General features: G+C 40.3%; 1 protein-coding gene across 1 annotated transcript in view; it reads left to right on the forward strand.

The window, feature by feature from the left end:
- The first annotated feature begins 884 nt into the window (after nucleotides 1–884).
- Nucleotides 885–17924, forward strand: part of ITGAM (integrin subunit alpha M) — a 79277-nt gene continuing 62237 nt past the window's right edge. The window contains exons 1-2 of the mRNA XM_090277681.1: nucleotides 885–954; nucleotides 2071–2176. Coding sequence (XP_090133807.1) covers nucleotides 903–954; nucleotides 2071–2176 — 158 coding nt within the window. The 5' untranslated portion in view covers nucleotides 885–902. The remainder of the gene's footprint in view (nucleotides 955–2070; nucleotides 2177–17924) is intronic.

A 17924-nucleotide genomic window follows, 5' to 3' on the forward strand; every position in this document is an offset into this window, starting at 1 on the left:
CCAAACCACTGTTATATGAAATGTTAAAAGGACATGTTTAGGAGAAAGAGGATCAAAACTATGAACATTAAAATGAAAACTGTATCACAACAACCAACAATAGAAACTAGGGAACCAAAACAAAGGCAAACTAAGTAGGCAATGAGAAAGGGAAAAGAATTATAAGTATGGGGAACATTTTGGGGGGAGGTCAGCCGGGAGGGGGAAGGGGGAAAGGAAAGGAGATGGTACAGGATTTAAGAAGCATAGTAGGAGGGAGTGGAGCAGATAGGAAGATGTTGAGAAGAACTATATGCCCAACCAACGGGCATGGACTAAGGTTGGGGGGGCACTGGCGGGAGGGATGTCACTGGGTGAAGTGGAACAAAGGGAAAAGAAATTGGGACAACTGTAACAGCATAATCAATAAAGCATATGTATATATATATAAAGCACTAGGTCTCTCTGTATCTGAGTTGTCCTTATTGATGGCTACAGTGGAGGAAAAGTCTGGTTGACGGGCACTCTTGTTTCCTTGGGCAGGAGGGAAAGACATTTTGCAAAGTGTGCTTTCAGGGAGACACAGAGGGGTGACCTCCCACACTTACATGGCCTGTATTAATGTTTAGAACACACATTCCAGGAGGCAGGCCCTAAGCCTATTCATCTTGCTTTTCATAATGCTTTAGCTAACCCAGAAGCAGGTGGGCAAGCAAACAACACCTTTGAAACAGTGCTTTCTCTGGTTTGGGCTAGGAAGCTGTGTAGGGAGGGAGCACAGGCTGTGTGCAGCCCCAGGAGGAAGGTCAAGCAAGGCCATGTGCTTACTCAGCCACACCCTCTTCCTTTGAGTCTCTTAACATATTTCTGCTCCTATTACTTCTCTTTTCAAGTCTTTCCTGGCGTTGGTGGTGCATGCAGCCATGGGGTTCTTCCTGCCTCCAGCCATGGCTCACAGAATCCTTCTGCTAACAGGTGCACCAGAACCTGGGGTGGGTAGGGGGTTGGATCTTAGGACGAGGAGGAGGGAAAATTTTGAGTCTGTGAGTAGGGAAAAGGGATGTAAAATATCTGGAGTTAGATTTGGGAGACACAAAGGGTATTTGGGGAAGAATAAGATTCGTGAAGAAGCAGAAAGTAGAGCTAGAACAAATTCAGGTTACCAGAGAAGTTTGGATGAGTGACTAAATTTATAGACTATGCAAGGTGTGTGTGTGTGTGGGGGTTGGCTGCCCCTTCACTTCACAGATGAGGAAACTGAGACCTAGAAAGCTGAAATGACATGCTAAAGGGTGCACCCTCCCACTTTACCTCCCGTTCTACTTTTCAAGGACCCAGGTATAAGCATTTGTTGAATGACAGATGGATCAAATAATTTCAGTTTGTTTCCTTTTATGCCCTTGTTTTGTGGTAAATGAGCCAAAGAAGGGAAAGAAATGCTTGAGAATCTCATAGGAAGGAAGTTGCCTAACTGAGAGGCTTTAGGAACTTGGGTATTAGGCAAATCAGCAGGGTAAGAACATAGGGTGGAGCTCAAAGAGGAGATGGAAGCACCCCACATTGGTGGTCTTAGGCCAGGGGTCAACAAACTATGGCCTATTGGCATAAGGCAAGGGTTCCACCACAAACTTTTGTGTATTCTGTGAGCCTTAGGTTGCAGATGAGCATTTGAAATAGATTCATGATTGGGAACACTAATTTTGAGTCCCAATGAAGTGAAATGTTATTCCCCCAAGAATTTCATTTGTGTCATTACAAACTTGTATTTAAAAAGTGTACTCAATTATTACATCTTGATTTCCTTAATGAAAAATTTGTGGAAATGCATCTGCTCTCTTGTTATATATGTGCCTACATAATGTACTCTGTTTGCTGATTGTCCCACAAAACCTAAAATATTTACTGTCTGGCCCTTTATAGAAGAAGTGTGCTGACCTCTGTTCCCAGCTATCAGAGGTGGATCTGGGAGGCAGACATCTCCATGCTGGTTTAGGATGAATCCTGGCTGGATGATGCATGATGCAGGAGGACGAACTGCTTTCTTAAATATGTCCTTATCTCCTGACACTCACCCCTTTGATTTCCCTCCAGCTTTGGCGTTATGCCATGGATTCAACTTGGACACTGAAAACGCGGTGATCTTTCAAGAGAACGCAAGGAGCTTTGGGCAGAGCATAGTCCAGCTTGAGGGATCCCGGTAAGGGTCACAGGTGGAGCTCTCTGTTGCACATGGTTTCCCTGTAAGAATTTATATCTCAAAAAAAAAAAAAAATTGCAATTTCCTTTTCTTCCTGTTTTTTTATTTTTTAAGTATATTTTATTGATTATGTTGTTACAGTAGTCCCAATATTTTCCCCCTTTGCTCCCACCTGCCCAGTACTCCCCTCCCCTCCATCAATCCCACCCCACTTAGTTCATATTCATGGTTTGTGCATATAAGTTCTTTGGCTTCACCCTTTTCTCTATCATTCTTAACGTTACACAGTCTATTTTGTACCAACCGATTATGCTTCTTAATCCCTGCATCATTTCCCCATTTCTTCCCCTTCCCCCTCCCAGCTGATAACCCTCCAGATGATCCCCATACCTATGATTCTGTCCTATTCTAGTTTGCTTAGTTGGATTTTGTTTTTAAATTTAGATTCAGTTGTTGATAGTTGCGAGTTTGTTGTCATAGTTTTGATGTTTTTCTTAAATAAATCCCTTGAACATTTCATATAATAAGGGCTTGGTGATGATGAACTCCTTTAGTTTTACCTTGTCTGGGAAGCACTTTACCTGCCCTTCCATTCTAAATGATGGCTTTTCTGGATAGAGTAATCTTGGTTGTAGGTCCTTGCTTTTCATCACACTGAATACTTCTTGGCAGCCCATTCTTGCTGCAAAGTTTCTTTTGAGAAATCAGCTGATAGTCTTATAGGCACCCCTTTGTAGGTAACTCTCTACATTTCTCTTGCTGCTTTTCAGATTCTCTCTTTTATCTTTCACCTTTGGCATTTTAATCATGATGTGTCTTGGTGTGGTCCTCTTTGGGGTTAGCTTGTTTGGGACTCTCTGTGCTTTCTGGACTTGTATGTCTATTTCCTTCACCAAATTTGTGATGTTTTCCTTCATCATTTTTTCACGTAAGCTTTCAATTTCTTGCTCTTTCTATTCTCCTTCTGGCACTCCTATGATCCAGATGTTGGCATGTTTAAAGTTGTCCCAGAGGTTCCTAAGCCTCTCCTTATTTTTTTCAATTTTTGTTTCCTCACTCTGTACTGGTTGAGTGTTTATTTACTTTTTAAAATGTTTTTATTTATTTATTTTTATTTTTTAAATGTATTTTTATTGTTTTTCTATTACAGTTGTCCCATTTTCCCCCATTGCTCCCCCCTCATCCAGCACACCCCTTCTCCCACAGTCAATCCCCACCCCGTTGTCTATGTCCATGAGTTATTTATATTAGTTCCTTTACTAAACCCTTCCCCTACTTACCACCCCCTGCCCCCGTGATAACTGTTACTCTGTTCCTTGTTTAATGTCTCTGGTTCCATTTTGTTCATTTGTTTTTGTTCTTCATTACTCTCCTGTATTAGGTGATATCATATGGTATTTTTCTTTCATTGCCTGGCTTATTTCGCTAAGCATAATTATCCCTAGTTCCATAAATGTTGTCGCAAATGGCAGGAGTTCCTTCTTTCTTTTTGTTGGATGGCATTCCATGGTTTAAATGTACCACAGTTTTTTGATCCACTCATCTACAGATGGCACTTAGGCTGTTGCCAGCACTTGGCTATTGTAAATAGCGCTGCTATGAACATAGGGTTGCATATGTTCTTCTGAATTGGGATTTCAGGATTCTTCAGGTATAATCCTAGCAGTGGAATTGCTGGTTAAAAAGGCAGTTCCATTTTTAGTTTTCTTTTTTAGGAAATTCCATACTGTTTTCCATAGTGGCTGTACCAGTCTGCATTCCCATCAATAGTGCACTAGGATTCCTGTTTCTCCACATCCTCATCAGCACTTGTTTGTTGATTTGTTGATGATGGCCTTTCAGACTGGTGTAAAGTGGTATCTCATTGTGGTTTTTATTTGCATCTCTCTGATGGCTAGTGATGTTGAGCATTACTTCATATGCCTATGAACTCTCTGTATATCCTTGGAGAAGTGTTTGTTCAGTTCCTTTGCCCATTTTTTGATTGGGCTGTCTGTCTTCTTGGTGTTGAGACTTGTAAGTTCCTTTTATACTTTAGAGATCAATCTCTTGTCTGATGTAGCATTGGCAAATATTTTTTCTCATACAGTTGGTTTTCTTTTCATTTTGCTGATGTTTTCTTTTGCTGAGCAGAAACTCTAGTTTGATGTAGTTCCGTTTGTTTATTCTTTCCTTTATTTCCCTTGCCTTAGGAGATATATTGGTGAAAATATTGCTATGTGGGATATCTGAAATTTTCCTGCTTATGTTTTCCTCTAGGACTTTATGGTGTCATGGCTTACATTTAAGACTTTGATCTGTCCTGAGTTTATTCTGGTGTATGGTGTAAGTTGGTGGTTTAGTTTCATTTTTTTGCACATCCCTGTCCAGTTCTCCCAACACCATTTGTTGAAGAGGCTCTTCTTACTCCATTTTATGTTTCTTCCCTCTTTGTCAAATATTATTTGACCATATAGACCTGGGTTTATTTCTGGGCTCTCTCTTTTGTTCCATTGATCTATATGTCTGTTCTTATGCCAGTACCAGGCTGTTTTGATTACAGTGGTTTTGTAGTATAGTTTCATGTCAGGTATTGTGATTTCTCCTACAGTGTTCTTCTGTCTCAAGATTGCTGTGTCTATTTGAGGTCTTTTTGGTTCTATATAAATTTTTGAAGTATTTGTTCTATGTTTGTGAATTATGTCACTGGTATTTTAATAGGGATTGCGTTGAATCTATACAGTATTCCCTCACTTATTGCGGATATTACCTTCTAGACATCTCCCCCTCTCCCCTCGCCCGTGATAGGTGAAAATCCGCTAAGTAGGAACCTTACATTTATTTTAGTATTTATATATTTTAAGGCTTTATAAACCCTTCCCACGCACTTATAAACTGTACCCAGTCCCTTATTAACCTTTCTCATTCTCTTATTAACCTTTTCCCCACTTTTATAAACACTACTTATGTTCTTAAACATATTCTACACTCTTAAACCTATGTAACTAACAACATATGTATGCAATACTGCAAAATCCCGCGATATAGCAAAAAATACGCGATAAATAATTAAATATAATATTTTAAAAACTCCTGTGAAACAGTGAGGCCACGATAAGTGAACCAGAATTTAGAGAGAAACTATTGTAAATTGCTTTGGGTAGTATCGACATTTTAATGATGTTGATTCTTCCCAACCACAAACATTGTATATGCTTCCATTTATTTGTATCTTCCTTAATTTCTTTCTTCAGTGTTTTTTTTTCTTTCTTTTATTTTTTGTTTTTTCAATTACAGTTGTCCCATTTTTCCCCCATTGCTCCCCCCACCCAGCCCATTCCTTCTCCCACAATCATATCCCTCCCCGTTGTCCATGCCCATGAGTCATTTATACACGTTCCTTGATTAGACCCTTCCCTTACTTATCCCCCTTCTCTCCCTCCCCCCTCCACCCTACTGACTACTATTCTAGTCTTTGTCCTATTTAGTTCGTTTGTTTGTGTTGCTCTTTAGTTTCCTGTATTAGGTGGTATCATATGATATTTTGCTTTCTTCACTAAGCACAATTCTCTCTAGTTCCATCCATGTTGTCACAAATGGCAGGAGTTCCTTCTTTCTTTCTGCTACATAGTATTCCATTGTGTAAATGTACTACAGTTTTTTGATCCACTCATCTACAGATGGGCACTTAGGCTGTTTCCAGCACTTAGCTATTTTAAACAGGGCTGCTATGAACATAGGGATGCATAAGTTTTTTTGAATTAGGGTTTTAGGGTTTTTCGGGTATAATCCTAGCAGTGGGATTGCTGGTTCAAAAGGCAGTTCCATTTTTAGTTTTTTGAGGTAATTCCATACTGTTTTCCATAGTGGCTGCACTAGTCTGCATTCCCACCAACAGTGTAGTAGGGTTCTTTAATCCGTCTTGAGTTTATTCTCATGTGTGGTGTAAGTTGGTGGTCTAGTTTCATTTTTTTGCACATCCCTGTCCAGTTCTCCCAGACCATTTGTTAAAGAGGCTCTTCTCACTCCATTTTATGTTCCTTCCTCCTTTATCAAATATTAGTTGACCATAGAGGCCTGGGTTTATTTCTGGGCTCTCTATTCTGTTCCACTGATCTATATGTCTGTTCTTATGCCAGTACCAGACTGTTTTGATCACAGTGGCTTTGTAGTATTGTTTGATGTCTGGTATCATGATTCCTCCTGCTGTGTTCTTCTGTTTCAAGATTGCTTTTGCTATTCGGGGTCTTTTTTGGTTTTATATGAATTTTTGGAGTATTTGTTCTAGGTCAGTAAAATATGTCATTGGTATTTTAATAGGGATTGCACTGAATCTGTAAATTACTTTGGGTAGTATGGTCATTTTGATGATGTTGATACTTCCCATCCAAGAATATGGTATTTGCTTCCATTTATTTGTATCTTCCTTAATTTCTTTCTTCAATGTTACATAATTTTCAGTGTACAGGTCTTTTATCTCTTTGGTTAAGTTTATTCCTAGGCACTTCATTTTTCTTGTTGCTATAGTAAATGGTATTTTCTTTTTTGCTTCTGTCTCTGATATTTTATTGTTGGTGTATAGAATGCCTTAGATTTCTGTATATTTACTTTGTACCCTGCTATTTTGCCAAATTCACTTATTATATCGAATAGTCTTTTAGTGGAGTTTATAGTGTTTTCTAGGTATACTATCATGTCATCTGCAAATAGTGATAGTTTTACTTTTTCTTTCCCAATTTGGATGCCTTCTTTTATTTCTTTTTCTTGTCTCATTGCTGTGGCTAGGACTTCCAACACTATGTTGAATAGAAGTGGAGAGAGTGGACAGCCTTGTCTTGTTCCTGATTTCAGGGGGAATGCTTTCAGTTTTTGTCCACTGAGTATGATGTTGGCTTCAGGATTCTTATATATAGCCTTAATTATGTTAAGGTATGCTCCCTCTATTCCCATTTTGCTGAGTGTTTTCAACATAAATGGGTGTTGTACTTTATCAAATGCTTTTTCTGCATCTATAGATATGATCATGTGATTTTTGTCTTTCATTTTGTTTAGGTGATGTATTATATTTATTGATTTGCGAATATTAAACCATCCTTGCATCCCTGGGATGAATCCCACTTGATCATGGTGTATGATCTTTTTGATGTATTGCTAGATCCTGTTTGCCAATATTTTATTGAGGATTTTAGCATCTATGTTCATCAGCGATATTGGCCTGTATTTTTCTTTCTTTGTTGTGTCTTGACCTGGTTTTGGGATTAGAGTAATACTGGCTTCATAGAAAGAGTTTGGGATTTTTCCCTCTTCTTGGATTTTCTGGAATAGTTTGAGGAGGGTAGGAGTTAGTTCTTCCCTAAATGTTCTGTAAAATTTGCCTGTGAAGCCATCGTGTCCAGGGCTTTTGTGTGCAGGGAGATTTTTGATTTCTGTTTCAATTTCCTTCTTTCTTATCGGTCTGTTGAGACTTTCTACTTCTTCTTGATTCAGTTTTGGAAGGTTATATGTTTCTAGAAATTTGTCCATTTCTTCTAGGTTGTCAAGTTCCTTGCCATACAGTTGTTTGTAGTAATTTCTTACAATTGTTTGTATTTCTGTGGTATCAGTCGTGATTTCTCCTCTTTCATTTCTGATTTTGTTTATTTGGGTCTTCTCTCTTTTTTTCTTGATGATCCTGGCTAGAGGCTTGTCGATTTTGTATATTTTTTCAGAGAACCAGCTCCTAGTTTTGTTGATTTTTTGGATTGTTTGTTTAGTATCTATGTCATTTAATTCTGCTTTGATCTTGATGATTTCCTTTCTTCTTCTTGCCCTAGTCTTTGTTTGTTGTTGTTGTTCTTGTTCTTGTAGCTTTAGGATTAGATTTTTTATTTGAGATTCTTCTATCCTTTTCAGATATGCCTGTATTGCTATGAACTTCCCTCTTAGGAGTGCTTTTGCTGTGTCCCATAGGTTTTGAGCTGTTGTGTGTTCATTGTCATTAGTTTCTAGAAATTTCTTGATTTCTTCTTTGATGTCATTGTTAACCCATTCATTATTTAATAGCATGTTACTCATTCTCCATGAGTTTGGGTGTCTTTGATTTTTTTTCTCTGAGGTTGGTTTTTAGTTTCAAGGGATTGTGGTCTGAAAAGATGCTTGATATGATTTCAATTTTCTTGAATTTCTTGAGGCTTGTTTTGTGTCTTATCATGTGGTCTATCTTTGAAAATGTCCCATTTGCCTTTGAAAAAAATGTATATTTTGCTTCTTTGGGGTGAAAGGTTCTATATATATCAGTTAAGTCCATGTGGTTTAGTGTGTTGTTCAATGCCTGTATATCCTTGGTTTTTCTTTGCTTCAATGATCTGTCTATTGTTGATAATGGAGTGTTGAAGTTCCCTACTATGAGTGTGTTGTTGTTAATATCCTTCTGGTGGTCTTCTAGTATTTTCTTTATGTATTTGGGTGCTCCTATGTTGGGTGCATATATGTTTATCAGTGTTTTATCTTCTCGATGGATTGTTCCTTTAAGTATTATGAAATGTCCTTCTTTGTCTCTTTTTATTGCCCTTGCTTTGAAATCCGTTTTGTCTGATATGAGGACTGCTACCCCAGCTTTTTTTTCTAGTCTGTTTGCTTGGAATATTTTTTTATATCCCTTTACTTTCAGTCTATGTAAATCTTCTGTTTTGAGGTGTGTTTCTTGTAGACAGCAAATATGTGGGTCCTGTTTTCTTATCCATTCCGTTACCCTATGTCTTTTAATTGCAGCGTTTAATCCATTTACATTTAAGGTTATTATTGACTTGTATTTATTCATTTCCTTTTGTACCTCTGTTCCTCTACTCTCTTTTTGTTTTTTCTCTTCTTTTTTCTTAGAATATTCCCTTTAGCATCTCTTGCAATGCTGGTTTTGTGGAGATGTATTCTTTTAGTCTTCCTTTGTCTTAGAAACTCCTCATTTCACCTTCTATTTTGAATGAGAGCCTTGCTGTGTAGGGTATTCTTGGTTGTAGGCCTTTGTTTTTCATTGCTTGAAATGTTTTTGACCATTCCCTTCTGTCTTGTAGTGTTTCTGTTGAGAAATCAGTCGATATCCTTATTGGTACTCCCTTGTAAGTTATTTGCTGTTTTTCTCTTGCTGCTTTTAGGATTCTCTCTGTCTTGGAATGTTGCCATTTTAACTATGATGTGCCTTGGAGTCGGTTTTTGGGGGTGCCTCTTTATTGGAACTCTCTGTGCTTCCTGGACTTGCGTAACTTTTTCTCTCATCAGGTTGGGAAAATTTTCTGTCACTATTTCTCCTATCAGTTTATGTATTCCTTGTTCTTCTGATCCCTCTTTAATTCCGATTACTCCTATATTGTTCTTCCTTATGCTATCCTGTAACTCCCTTACCTCTTCTTCATACTTTTTAAATCTTTTTTCATTTTGCTGTATCATCTGAGAATTTTTTCCTACATTATCTTCTAACTCACTAATACGATCCTCTGCTTCTTTTAGTCTGCTTTTGACAGATTCTACTGTGTTTTTCAGTTCAGAGATTGCATTCTTCATTTCTTCCTGGTTCTTGTTGATAGTTTCTATGTCTTTTTTTATGCTGGTGTAGTTCTCTGCAAGTTCCCTGTAATTTTCTTGGAGCTGTTGGTAACTTCCTTGGAGGCTGTCATAGTTGTTTTTGAGGTTGTCGAGTATATTGAGTTTCTTCACCACCATTGTTTTGAATTCCATGTCTGACATTTGGGCTATGTCTATTCCATCTACCTCTCTTTCTGGGGATTCCTCTTTTCTTTTCATTGAGAGGTTGTTTCTGCGTCTTACCATGTTGGATTCTTCTTGTTTGTTTTTGTTATTTGGATTTGTCTGCTTTGACTTCCTACCTTTGTGGTATGAGATTCTTTATAGGAGATCTGGGGGTTTCAGTGGTACAGTCTCTTTGATCTCCTGAGCCTGATGTTCTTGGGGTACCTTTTATGTCGTTCGTTTATGCTGTCTGGTTATATATTTCAGATGCTTTTTGTTAGGATCTTCCTTTTGGCTAGTTGATTGAGAGTCACTCTATCCACTTTATCTCAAATTCTTTTGTGGAGATTTCAGTTCAGCCTTTGTGTGTTGTCTTGTTTTTCTGTATCCACAGCTGGTCTAATGAGGTGGGTCAGAGGTTCCTGTTCCTTGCAGCAGTGGGCCCCTGCACAGCGCGTTCCTTCGGTGCCCCTTGGAGCTAGCTAAGGTGTCCTTGCAGGCACGCCTGTGAGCCGGTAAGGTGGCCCAGAGAGCTAGCCTCAGGCCTGCCGCGCAGTGCTCCGGGAGTTTCCCAAGGTGGCCGGGGAGCTAGCCTCAGGCCTGCCGCGATGCGCTCTGGGAGTTGGTCTCTCCCCTCTTAGGGTGGGGCCCCGAACACTTGTGCTCAGCAGAAGTGAGTGCCTGTGAGTCGCTGCTGCCTGCTGTTCCGGCGCCTCAGCCACCCATTGTTCTGGCAGCCGCCCACCGTTCCCGCACCTGCCTGGGTGGGCACAAGCAGAGCCTGAGCAAATGCTTTGCGCTCCACCCTGGCACTCTGGCCTGGCGCCCACTGGAGCTGGCCGGGGCGACTGTGCACAGTCTTCTGCTATCCAGTGGGCCCTCCCTGCGCCTGTTGGGGCACTGATCTTATGTCTGTTGGGGTGTGTCCGAGGGGCACCTGGACTCACGGCCCTGCGCACCTGGGCCAGTGAATGAGGGCACTTCCCTATGCGCACCCGTGACCCAAGTGGAGGGTTGGGGAGTGGGCGAGTGTACTTCTGCGCCTGCGCTCCTCAAGAATGTCCTATCACCCCCAAACTTTCCGCCACTCTCCGCAGTTCACAAGAGAAAAATACAAAGGAAAAATTACGATTTCACTTGCTCAGCAGAACACTGTCTCCCGTCTTCCAACGCCAATGCTGTCTGGTCGAGTCCCGTCTCGGCGTCTCTGCCAGCAGGCAGAGATCCGCTTTCCTCCTGACTCCCCTCTAGGGAAGTCTGTGGTCACCAAAAAGCCTTTGTGTCCTTTCAGCCACAGCTCATGCAGCCACCCCAGTTAGGAATCCTGTTTTGTCCCTTTTTCTTCCACTATCCTCACTAAACAGGTTGTTCCCAGATGGTTTTTCTCTAATCCAAGGCTCGACTCCTGCCAGTGTCCAGCTGCTCACTGAGATGTTCTGTCTGCAATTAGTCCAAACTACAGACGCATCTCAGGAGCCTGAGAGTGCAGCCTCCCCTCACTCCTCCGCCATCTTCCCTCCAATTTCTTTCTTCAGTGTTATGTAGTTTTCCAAGTACATGTCTTTTACCACTTTGGTTAAGTTTATTCCTAGGTACTTTATTTTTCTTGTTGCCAGTGTAAATGGATTTTTTTCTAGTTTCTATCTCATATTATATTTTTGTTGTACAGAAATCCCTTTGATTTCTGAATATTGACTTTGTACCCTGCTATTTTGTCAAATTCACTTATTATATCGAGTAGTATTTTAGTGGAGTCTATAGGGTTTTCTTTTTCTTTTTTTTAAGGTATATTTTATTGATTATGTTGTTACAGTAGTCCCAATATTTTCCCCTTTGCTCCCCTTTGCCCACTACCCACTTTCCCCCAGCAATGCCCCCCCAATTAAATTTAGATTCAGTTGTTGATAGTTGTGAGTTTGTTGTCACTTTAGTATTCATAGTTTTGATCTTCTTTTTCTTACATAAGTCCCTTTAACATTTCATATAATAAGGGTTTGGTGATGATGAACTCCTTTAGCTTTACCTTGTCTGGGAAGCACTTTATCTGCCCTTCCATTCTAAATGATAGCTTTACTGCATAGAGTAATATTGGTTATCTGACCTTGCTTTTCATCACATTGAATACTTCTTGGCAGCCCATTCTTGCTGCAAAATTTCTTTTGAGAAATCAGCTGTTAGTCTTATAGGCACTCCTTTGTAGGTAACTCTCCGCTTTCCTCTTGCTGCTTTTAAGATTCTCTCTTTTATCTTTCACCTTTGGTATTTTAATTATGATGTGTCTTGGTGTGGTCCTCTTTTGGTCAGGCTTGTTTGGGACTCTCTGTGCTTCCTGGTCTTGTATGTCTATTTCCTTGACCAAATTTGTGAAGTTTTCCTTCATTATTGTCTCACATAAGCTTTCAATTTCTTGCTCTTCCTCTTCTCCTTCTGGTACCCCTATGATTCGGATGTTGACATGCTTAAAGTTGTCCCAGAGGTTCCTAAGCCTCTCCTTATTTTTTTCAATTCTTGTTTCCTCATTCTGTACTGGTTGACTTTTTTTCTTCCTTATATTCCAAATCATTGATTTGAACCCTGGTTTCCTTCCTTTCATCATTGGTTTTGTGTGGATTTTCCTTCATTTCACTTACCATAGCCTTCACTTCTTCCCTTATGTGTTTGCCATATGCAAGCATATCTGTCAAGCCTGTGAGCATCTTTATCACCAGTGTTTTTAAATCTGCATCTGTAAGGTTGGCTATCTCCTTGTCACTTAGTTCTCCCGCTGGAATCTTGATTCATTCTCTTTTTTGGGCCTTATTTCTCTCTCTCCTCATTTTGACAGGCTCCTGTGTTTGTTTGCCTCTGTGTCTTAGGTAGAGCTGTCTCTCCTGTTACATTGTAAGGGGCGGAACCTTAGGTATTCATCAGTACAGGGCAGCCCATTTCACCACGTTGTGGTGTTGTGGGTGTGGGAGGGGTCTGAAAGGGAACAATGCCACTTGCTCAGCACTCACCTCCTTTCCAGGTACTTCTCCTCCTTCTGTATGGGACTGATGCCTCTCTAGCTGTTGCCCTGGCCCTTGTTCCCAGAGTGGGTGGGTCTGTGGATGTTCTATGACTGTGGTGGCCCTTTAAACAAGAGAAATCATCTGAAAGACTGGTGGTTTCTTCCTCTGCTGCAACCTAAATGGTTTGCACAGTCAGAAGCAATGATGCTTGATTTTTTCTGGCACTGGGACCATGAGCTGCATGGTCTGGTCAGGAGCTGGAAATGCTCCCCCGGTGTCCCTCCCCATTTTTTAAAATGTGTGACTGCGCTTTCTGTCAGTCTGCCACTGCCGCTACTGCTGCCGCAGCCCCATCGGCTGCTGACACCACACTGCATCCTCTCCACCCCGGCTCTGCCTCTCCTACCTGTCTGGATGAGTATTTCTTTTTTATATCTTTGTTTGTTGGACTTCAGTGCAGCTTGATTTTCTGGAACTTCTGGCTGTCTCTAGTTTTGAGGTAGTTGTATTCTTTCTTAGTTGTGGAGGGAGACCCAACATGTCTGCCTAGGCCTCCATTCCTGGCCAGAAGTCCTATAGGGTTTTCTATGTACACTATCATGTCATTGCAGATAATGATATTTTTATTTCCTCTTTTCCAATTTGGATGCCTTTTATTTCTTTTTCTTGTCTGATTGCTGTGGCTAGAACTTCCAAGACTATGTTGAGTAGGAGTGGAGAGAGTGGACATCTTTGTCTTGTTCCTGATCTCAGGGGGAATGCATTCAGTTTTTGTCCATTGAGTATGGTGTTGGCTTCAGGATTCTCATATGTGGCCTTTATTATGTTCAGGTATGCTCCCTCTGTTCCCATTTTGCTGAGTGTTTTCATCATAAATGGGTGTTGTACTTTATCAAATGCTTTTTCAGCATTTATTGATTTTATCATGTTATTTTTGTCATTCATTTTGTTTATGCTGTGATTATGTTTATTGATTTGTGAATATTAAACCATCCTTGCATCCCTGGAATGAATCCCACTTGATCATGGTGTATGATCTTTTTTTTTTTTTTTTTTTCAGATTTAATGTGTTTTATTGATTAAAATATTACATTTGTGCCAATTTCCCTTCCCTCTGCTCCCCTCCACCCGGTGGCCCCCCTCCCTCCAGTTGTCCCCCCCCTTTTAGATTATGTCCATTAGTTGTGCATACAGTTCCTCCCAATCTCTCTCCATCTATTCCATTCCCTCCTACCATGATCCCCAATTCCTATATCATCTCCCTCCCTCTCCCCACTCCCCCTCCCTGTTGACCTCCCCGCACTATGCTTCCCTTACCCACAGTTCCTTTTCCACTCTCGTTGCCTGTTTCGTTTGCCTTTGTTTCATCTCCCTAGCTTCTGTTTTTTAAACCAGTCCCTTTAACATCTCATATAACAGTGGTTTGGATCTAATGAACTCTTTCAGTTTTATTTTGTCCTGGAAACACTTTCTCTGTCCTTCTGTTCTGAATGACAATTTCGCTGGATAGAGTATTCGTGGTTGTAGGTTTTGGATTTTCATTACTTTGAATATTTCTTGCCAGTTCCTTCTTGCCTGTAGTGTTTCCCTTGAGAAGTCAGCTGATAGTCTAATTGGGACCCCTTTGTACATAATTCTTTTCTTCTCTCTTGCTGCTTTTAAGATTCTCTCTTTATCCTTAATTTTTGACATTTTGATTATAATGTGTCTTGGAGTGGTTCTCCCTGGGTCCAGTCTCTTGGGAACTCTCCTTGCTTCCTGGACCTGCATGTCTATTCCCTTCCCCAAGTCTGGGAAGTTCTCCTTTATTATATTTTCACTCAATTTTTCAAGTTCTAGTTCATCTTCCTCATTCTCTGGCAAACCAATGATTCTTATGTTGGGCCTTTTATAGCTGTCCCAGAGGTTTCTGATCCTCTCATTGTTGCTTCCTATTTCCTCTCGCTGCATTGGTTGACTGCTTGTTCCTTCTCCATATTCCAGTTTGTTGAAATGAACTCTGGATTCCTCACCATCTGTCTCGTATGTGGTTTTGTTCCTTTCGTTATGAAAGTTTTTCGCTTCTTTCATATCTTTTTCCTGCTCTTTTGTGAATTCTGTAAGCCACCTGATAACAATGGCCCAGAACTGAGCCTCTGACAGGTTTCTTATCTGTTCATCTGTCAGGTTCTCTATCTGCTGTCTGGTGAGTTGTGCCACCGGGATCTCTATATTTGTCTGCCACATTTTGACAGATGCGTTTTGTTTTCCTGGGCTGGCTGTCCGGGGCGGTGCCTGTGTACGCGTCACAAATTAGCGACCAGTGCCAGTCTGCGACCTATTTCGCAGCCCTGTGGTGCTTTCTGTGGGGGCGGGGGTCCAAGATGGATTCACACAGTTATTCAGCTAGGAGACCGGGATCCGTCCTCCCGCCCCCCTGGGCCTCACTGTTCAAGGCGATGCTGCGGCTGCTCTCCCCAGCGCTGGAGTCGCCCACGCCAGGGGCTTGATTGCCTCCGGGATTTTTCGCTGCCCCGCCCGCCGCTCTGCAAACAGCTTTGCCTTCTTTAACTCTTACCTGCCCAAATGGCACCGCTGGTTTATAACTTCATATGTTGAGCTTCCGTGTAGTTTTATTTTCTGGAATTTCTAGTTATCCTTTGTTTTGAAGTAGTTGTATTCCTTTATAGTTGTTGAGGGAGACCTAGCGTGTCCGTCTAAGCCTCCATCTTGGCCGGAAGTCCCCGGTGTATGATCTTTTAATGTGTTGCTGGAACCAGTTTGCCAATACTTTTTAAAGGATTTTAGCGTCTATGTTCATCAGTGATATTTCTTTGTTCATTGTGTCTTGACCTGGTTTTGAGATTAGGGTAATACTGGCTTTAGAGAAAGAGTTTGGGAGTCATCCCTCTTCTTGGATGTTTTGAAATAGTTTGAGAAGGATAGGCATGAATTCTTCCCTAAATGTTTTGTAAAATTTGCCTTTGAAGCCATCTGGTCCAGGGCTTTTGTGGGTCTGGAATTTGTTTGATTAGTGTTTCAATTTTCCTCTTTGTTATCAGTCTGTTCAGGCTTTTTGCTTCTTCTTGATTCAGTTTTGGAAGGTTATATGTTTCTAGAACCTTGTCCATTTCATCTAGGTTGTCAAGTTTCTTGTCATACAGTTGTTTGTAGTAATTTCTTATAATCCTTTGTATTTCTGTGGTATCGGTTGTGATTTCTCCTCTTTTATTTCTGATTTTGTTTGTTTGGGCCCTCTTATTTTTTTTGATGAGCCTGGCTAAAGGCTTGTCGATTTCAAAGAACCAGCTCCTACTTTTGTTGATCTCTTGAATTGTTTGTTTAGTCTCTGTCATTTAATTCTGCTTTCATCTTGAAGATTTCCTTCCCTCTACTTGCTCTGGGCTTTGTTTGTTGTTGTTATTCTAGTTCCTGTAGCTTTAGGGTTAGATTTTTTATTTGAGCTTCTTCTATCCTTTTTATGTAGGCCTGTATTGCTATAAACTTTCCTCTCAGGACTGCTTTTTCTGTGTCCCATAAGTCTTAAGCTGTTGTGTGCTCATTATCCTTTGTTTCCAGAAACTTCTTGATTTCTTCCTTGATGTCATTGTTAACTCATTTATTATTTAATATCATGTTATTTATTCGCCATGAATTTGAATATTTTTGAGTTTTTTTCTTGAGGTTGACTCCCAGTTTCAAGGCTCTGTGATCTGAGAAGATGCTTGATATAATTTCAATTTTCTTGAATTTGTTGAGGCTTGTTTTGCGGCCTACCATGTGGTCTATCTTTGAAAATGTTCGACGTGCACTTGAAAAAAATGCATATTTGCTTCTTTGGGGTGAAAATTTCTATATGTATCAACTAAGTCCATTAGATCTAGGGTGTTTTTCAATGCCTCAATATCCTTGGTGTTTCTTTGTTGACAATGGGGTGTTAAAGTCCCCTACTATGAGTGCGTTGCTGTTGATATTCTTCTTGTAGTTTTCCAAGATTTTCCTTATATATTTGGGTGCTCCTATGTTGGGTGCATATATGTTTACCAGGGTTATATCTTCTTGATGGATTGTTCTCTTAAGTATTATGAAATGTCCTTTATTGTCTCTTTTATGTATTTGCTGTGAAATCTGTTTTGTCTTATATAAGTATTGCTACTCCAGTTTATTTTTCATCTTCACTTGCTTGGAATACTTCTTTCCATCACTTCACTTTCAGTCTGTGTAGAGTTTTTGTTTTGAGGTGTGTCTCTTGTACACAGTGTATATGTGGGTCATGTTTTTCATATTCATTTTGCCACCCTGTGTCCTTTGATTGGAGCATTTAATTTATTTACACTTAGGGTTATTATTAACAGGTGTTTATTCATTTCCCTTTGTACCTGTGTTCTTCTCCCTTTCTCTTTTTCTTCTTTTTCTTTCTTTCTTTTTTTACTGTGTGGTTGCCTTTCATGTGCCCCTAACTGGGGAACTGATGTGCAACCTAATTATGTACCCCAACTGGGAATCAAACCAGCGGCACCTGGTTCGCAGGTCGACACTCAATCCACTGAGTCACAGCAGCCAGGGCTTTTTTCTTCTTTTTCTTAAAGCAGGCCCTCTAACATCTCTTGCAATGCTGGTTTGGTGGAGATGTATTTTTTTAGTTTTCCTTGGTCTGGGAAACTCCTCATTTCACCTTCCATTTTGAAAGAGAGCCTTGCTGGGTAGAGTAGTCTTGGTTGTAGGCCTTTGTTTTTCATTGCTTGAAATATTTTTGCCATTTCCTTCTGGATTGTAGTGTTTCTGTTGAGAAATCAGTTGATAGTCTTCTCGGAGCTCCCTTGTATGTTATTTGCTGTTTCTCTCTTGCTGCCTTTAGGATTCTCTCTTTGTCTTTGAATGTTGGCATTTTAATTATGATGCGCCTTGGAATGGGCCTTTTTGGGTTCATCTTCATTAGGACCCTCTGTGCTTCCTGGACTTGCATGATTTTTTCTCTCATGAAGTCAGGAAAATTTTCTGTCATTACTTTTTTCAATCAGGTTTTCAATCCCATGCTCCTCTTCTTCTTCTTGTATCTCTATGATACGGATATTGTT

This window comes from Furipterus horrens, unplaced genomic scaffold, assembly GCF_987537825.1.
Source record: "Furipterus horrens unplaced genomic scaffold, mFurHor1.1.pri manual_scaffold_5, whole genome shotgun sequence".
Taxonomy (NCBI): Eukaryota; Metazoa; Chordata; class Mammalia; order Chiroptera; family Furipteridae; genus Furipterus; species Furipterus horrens.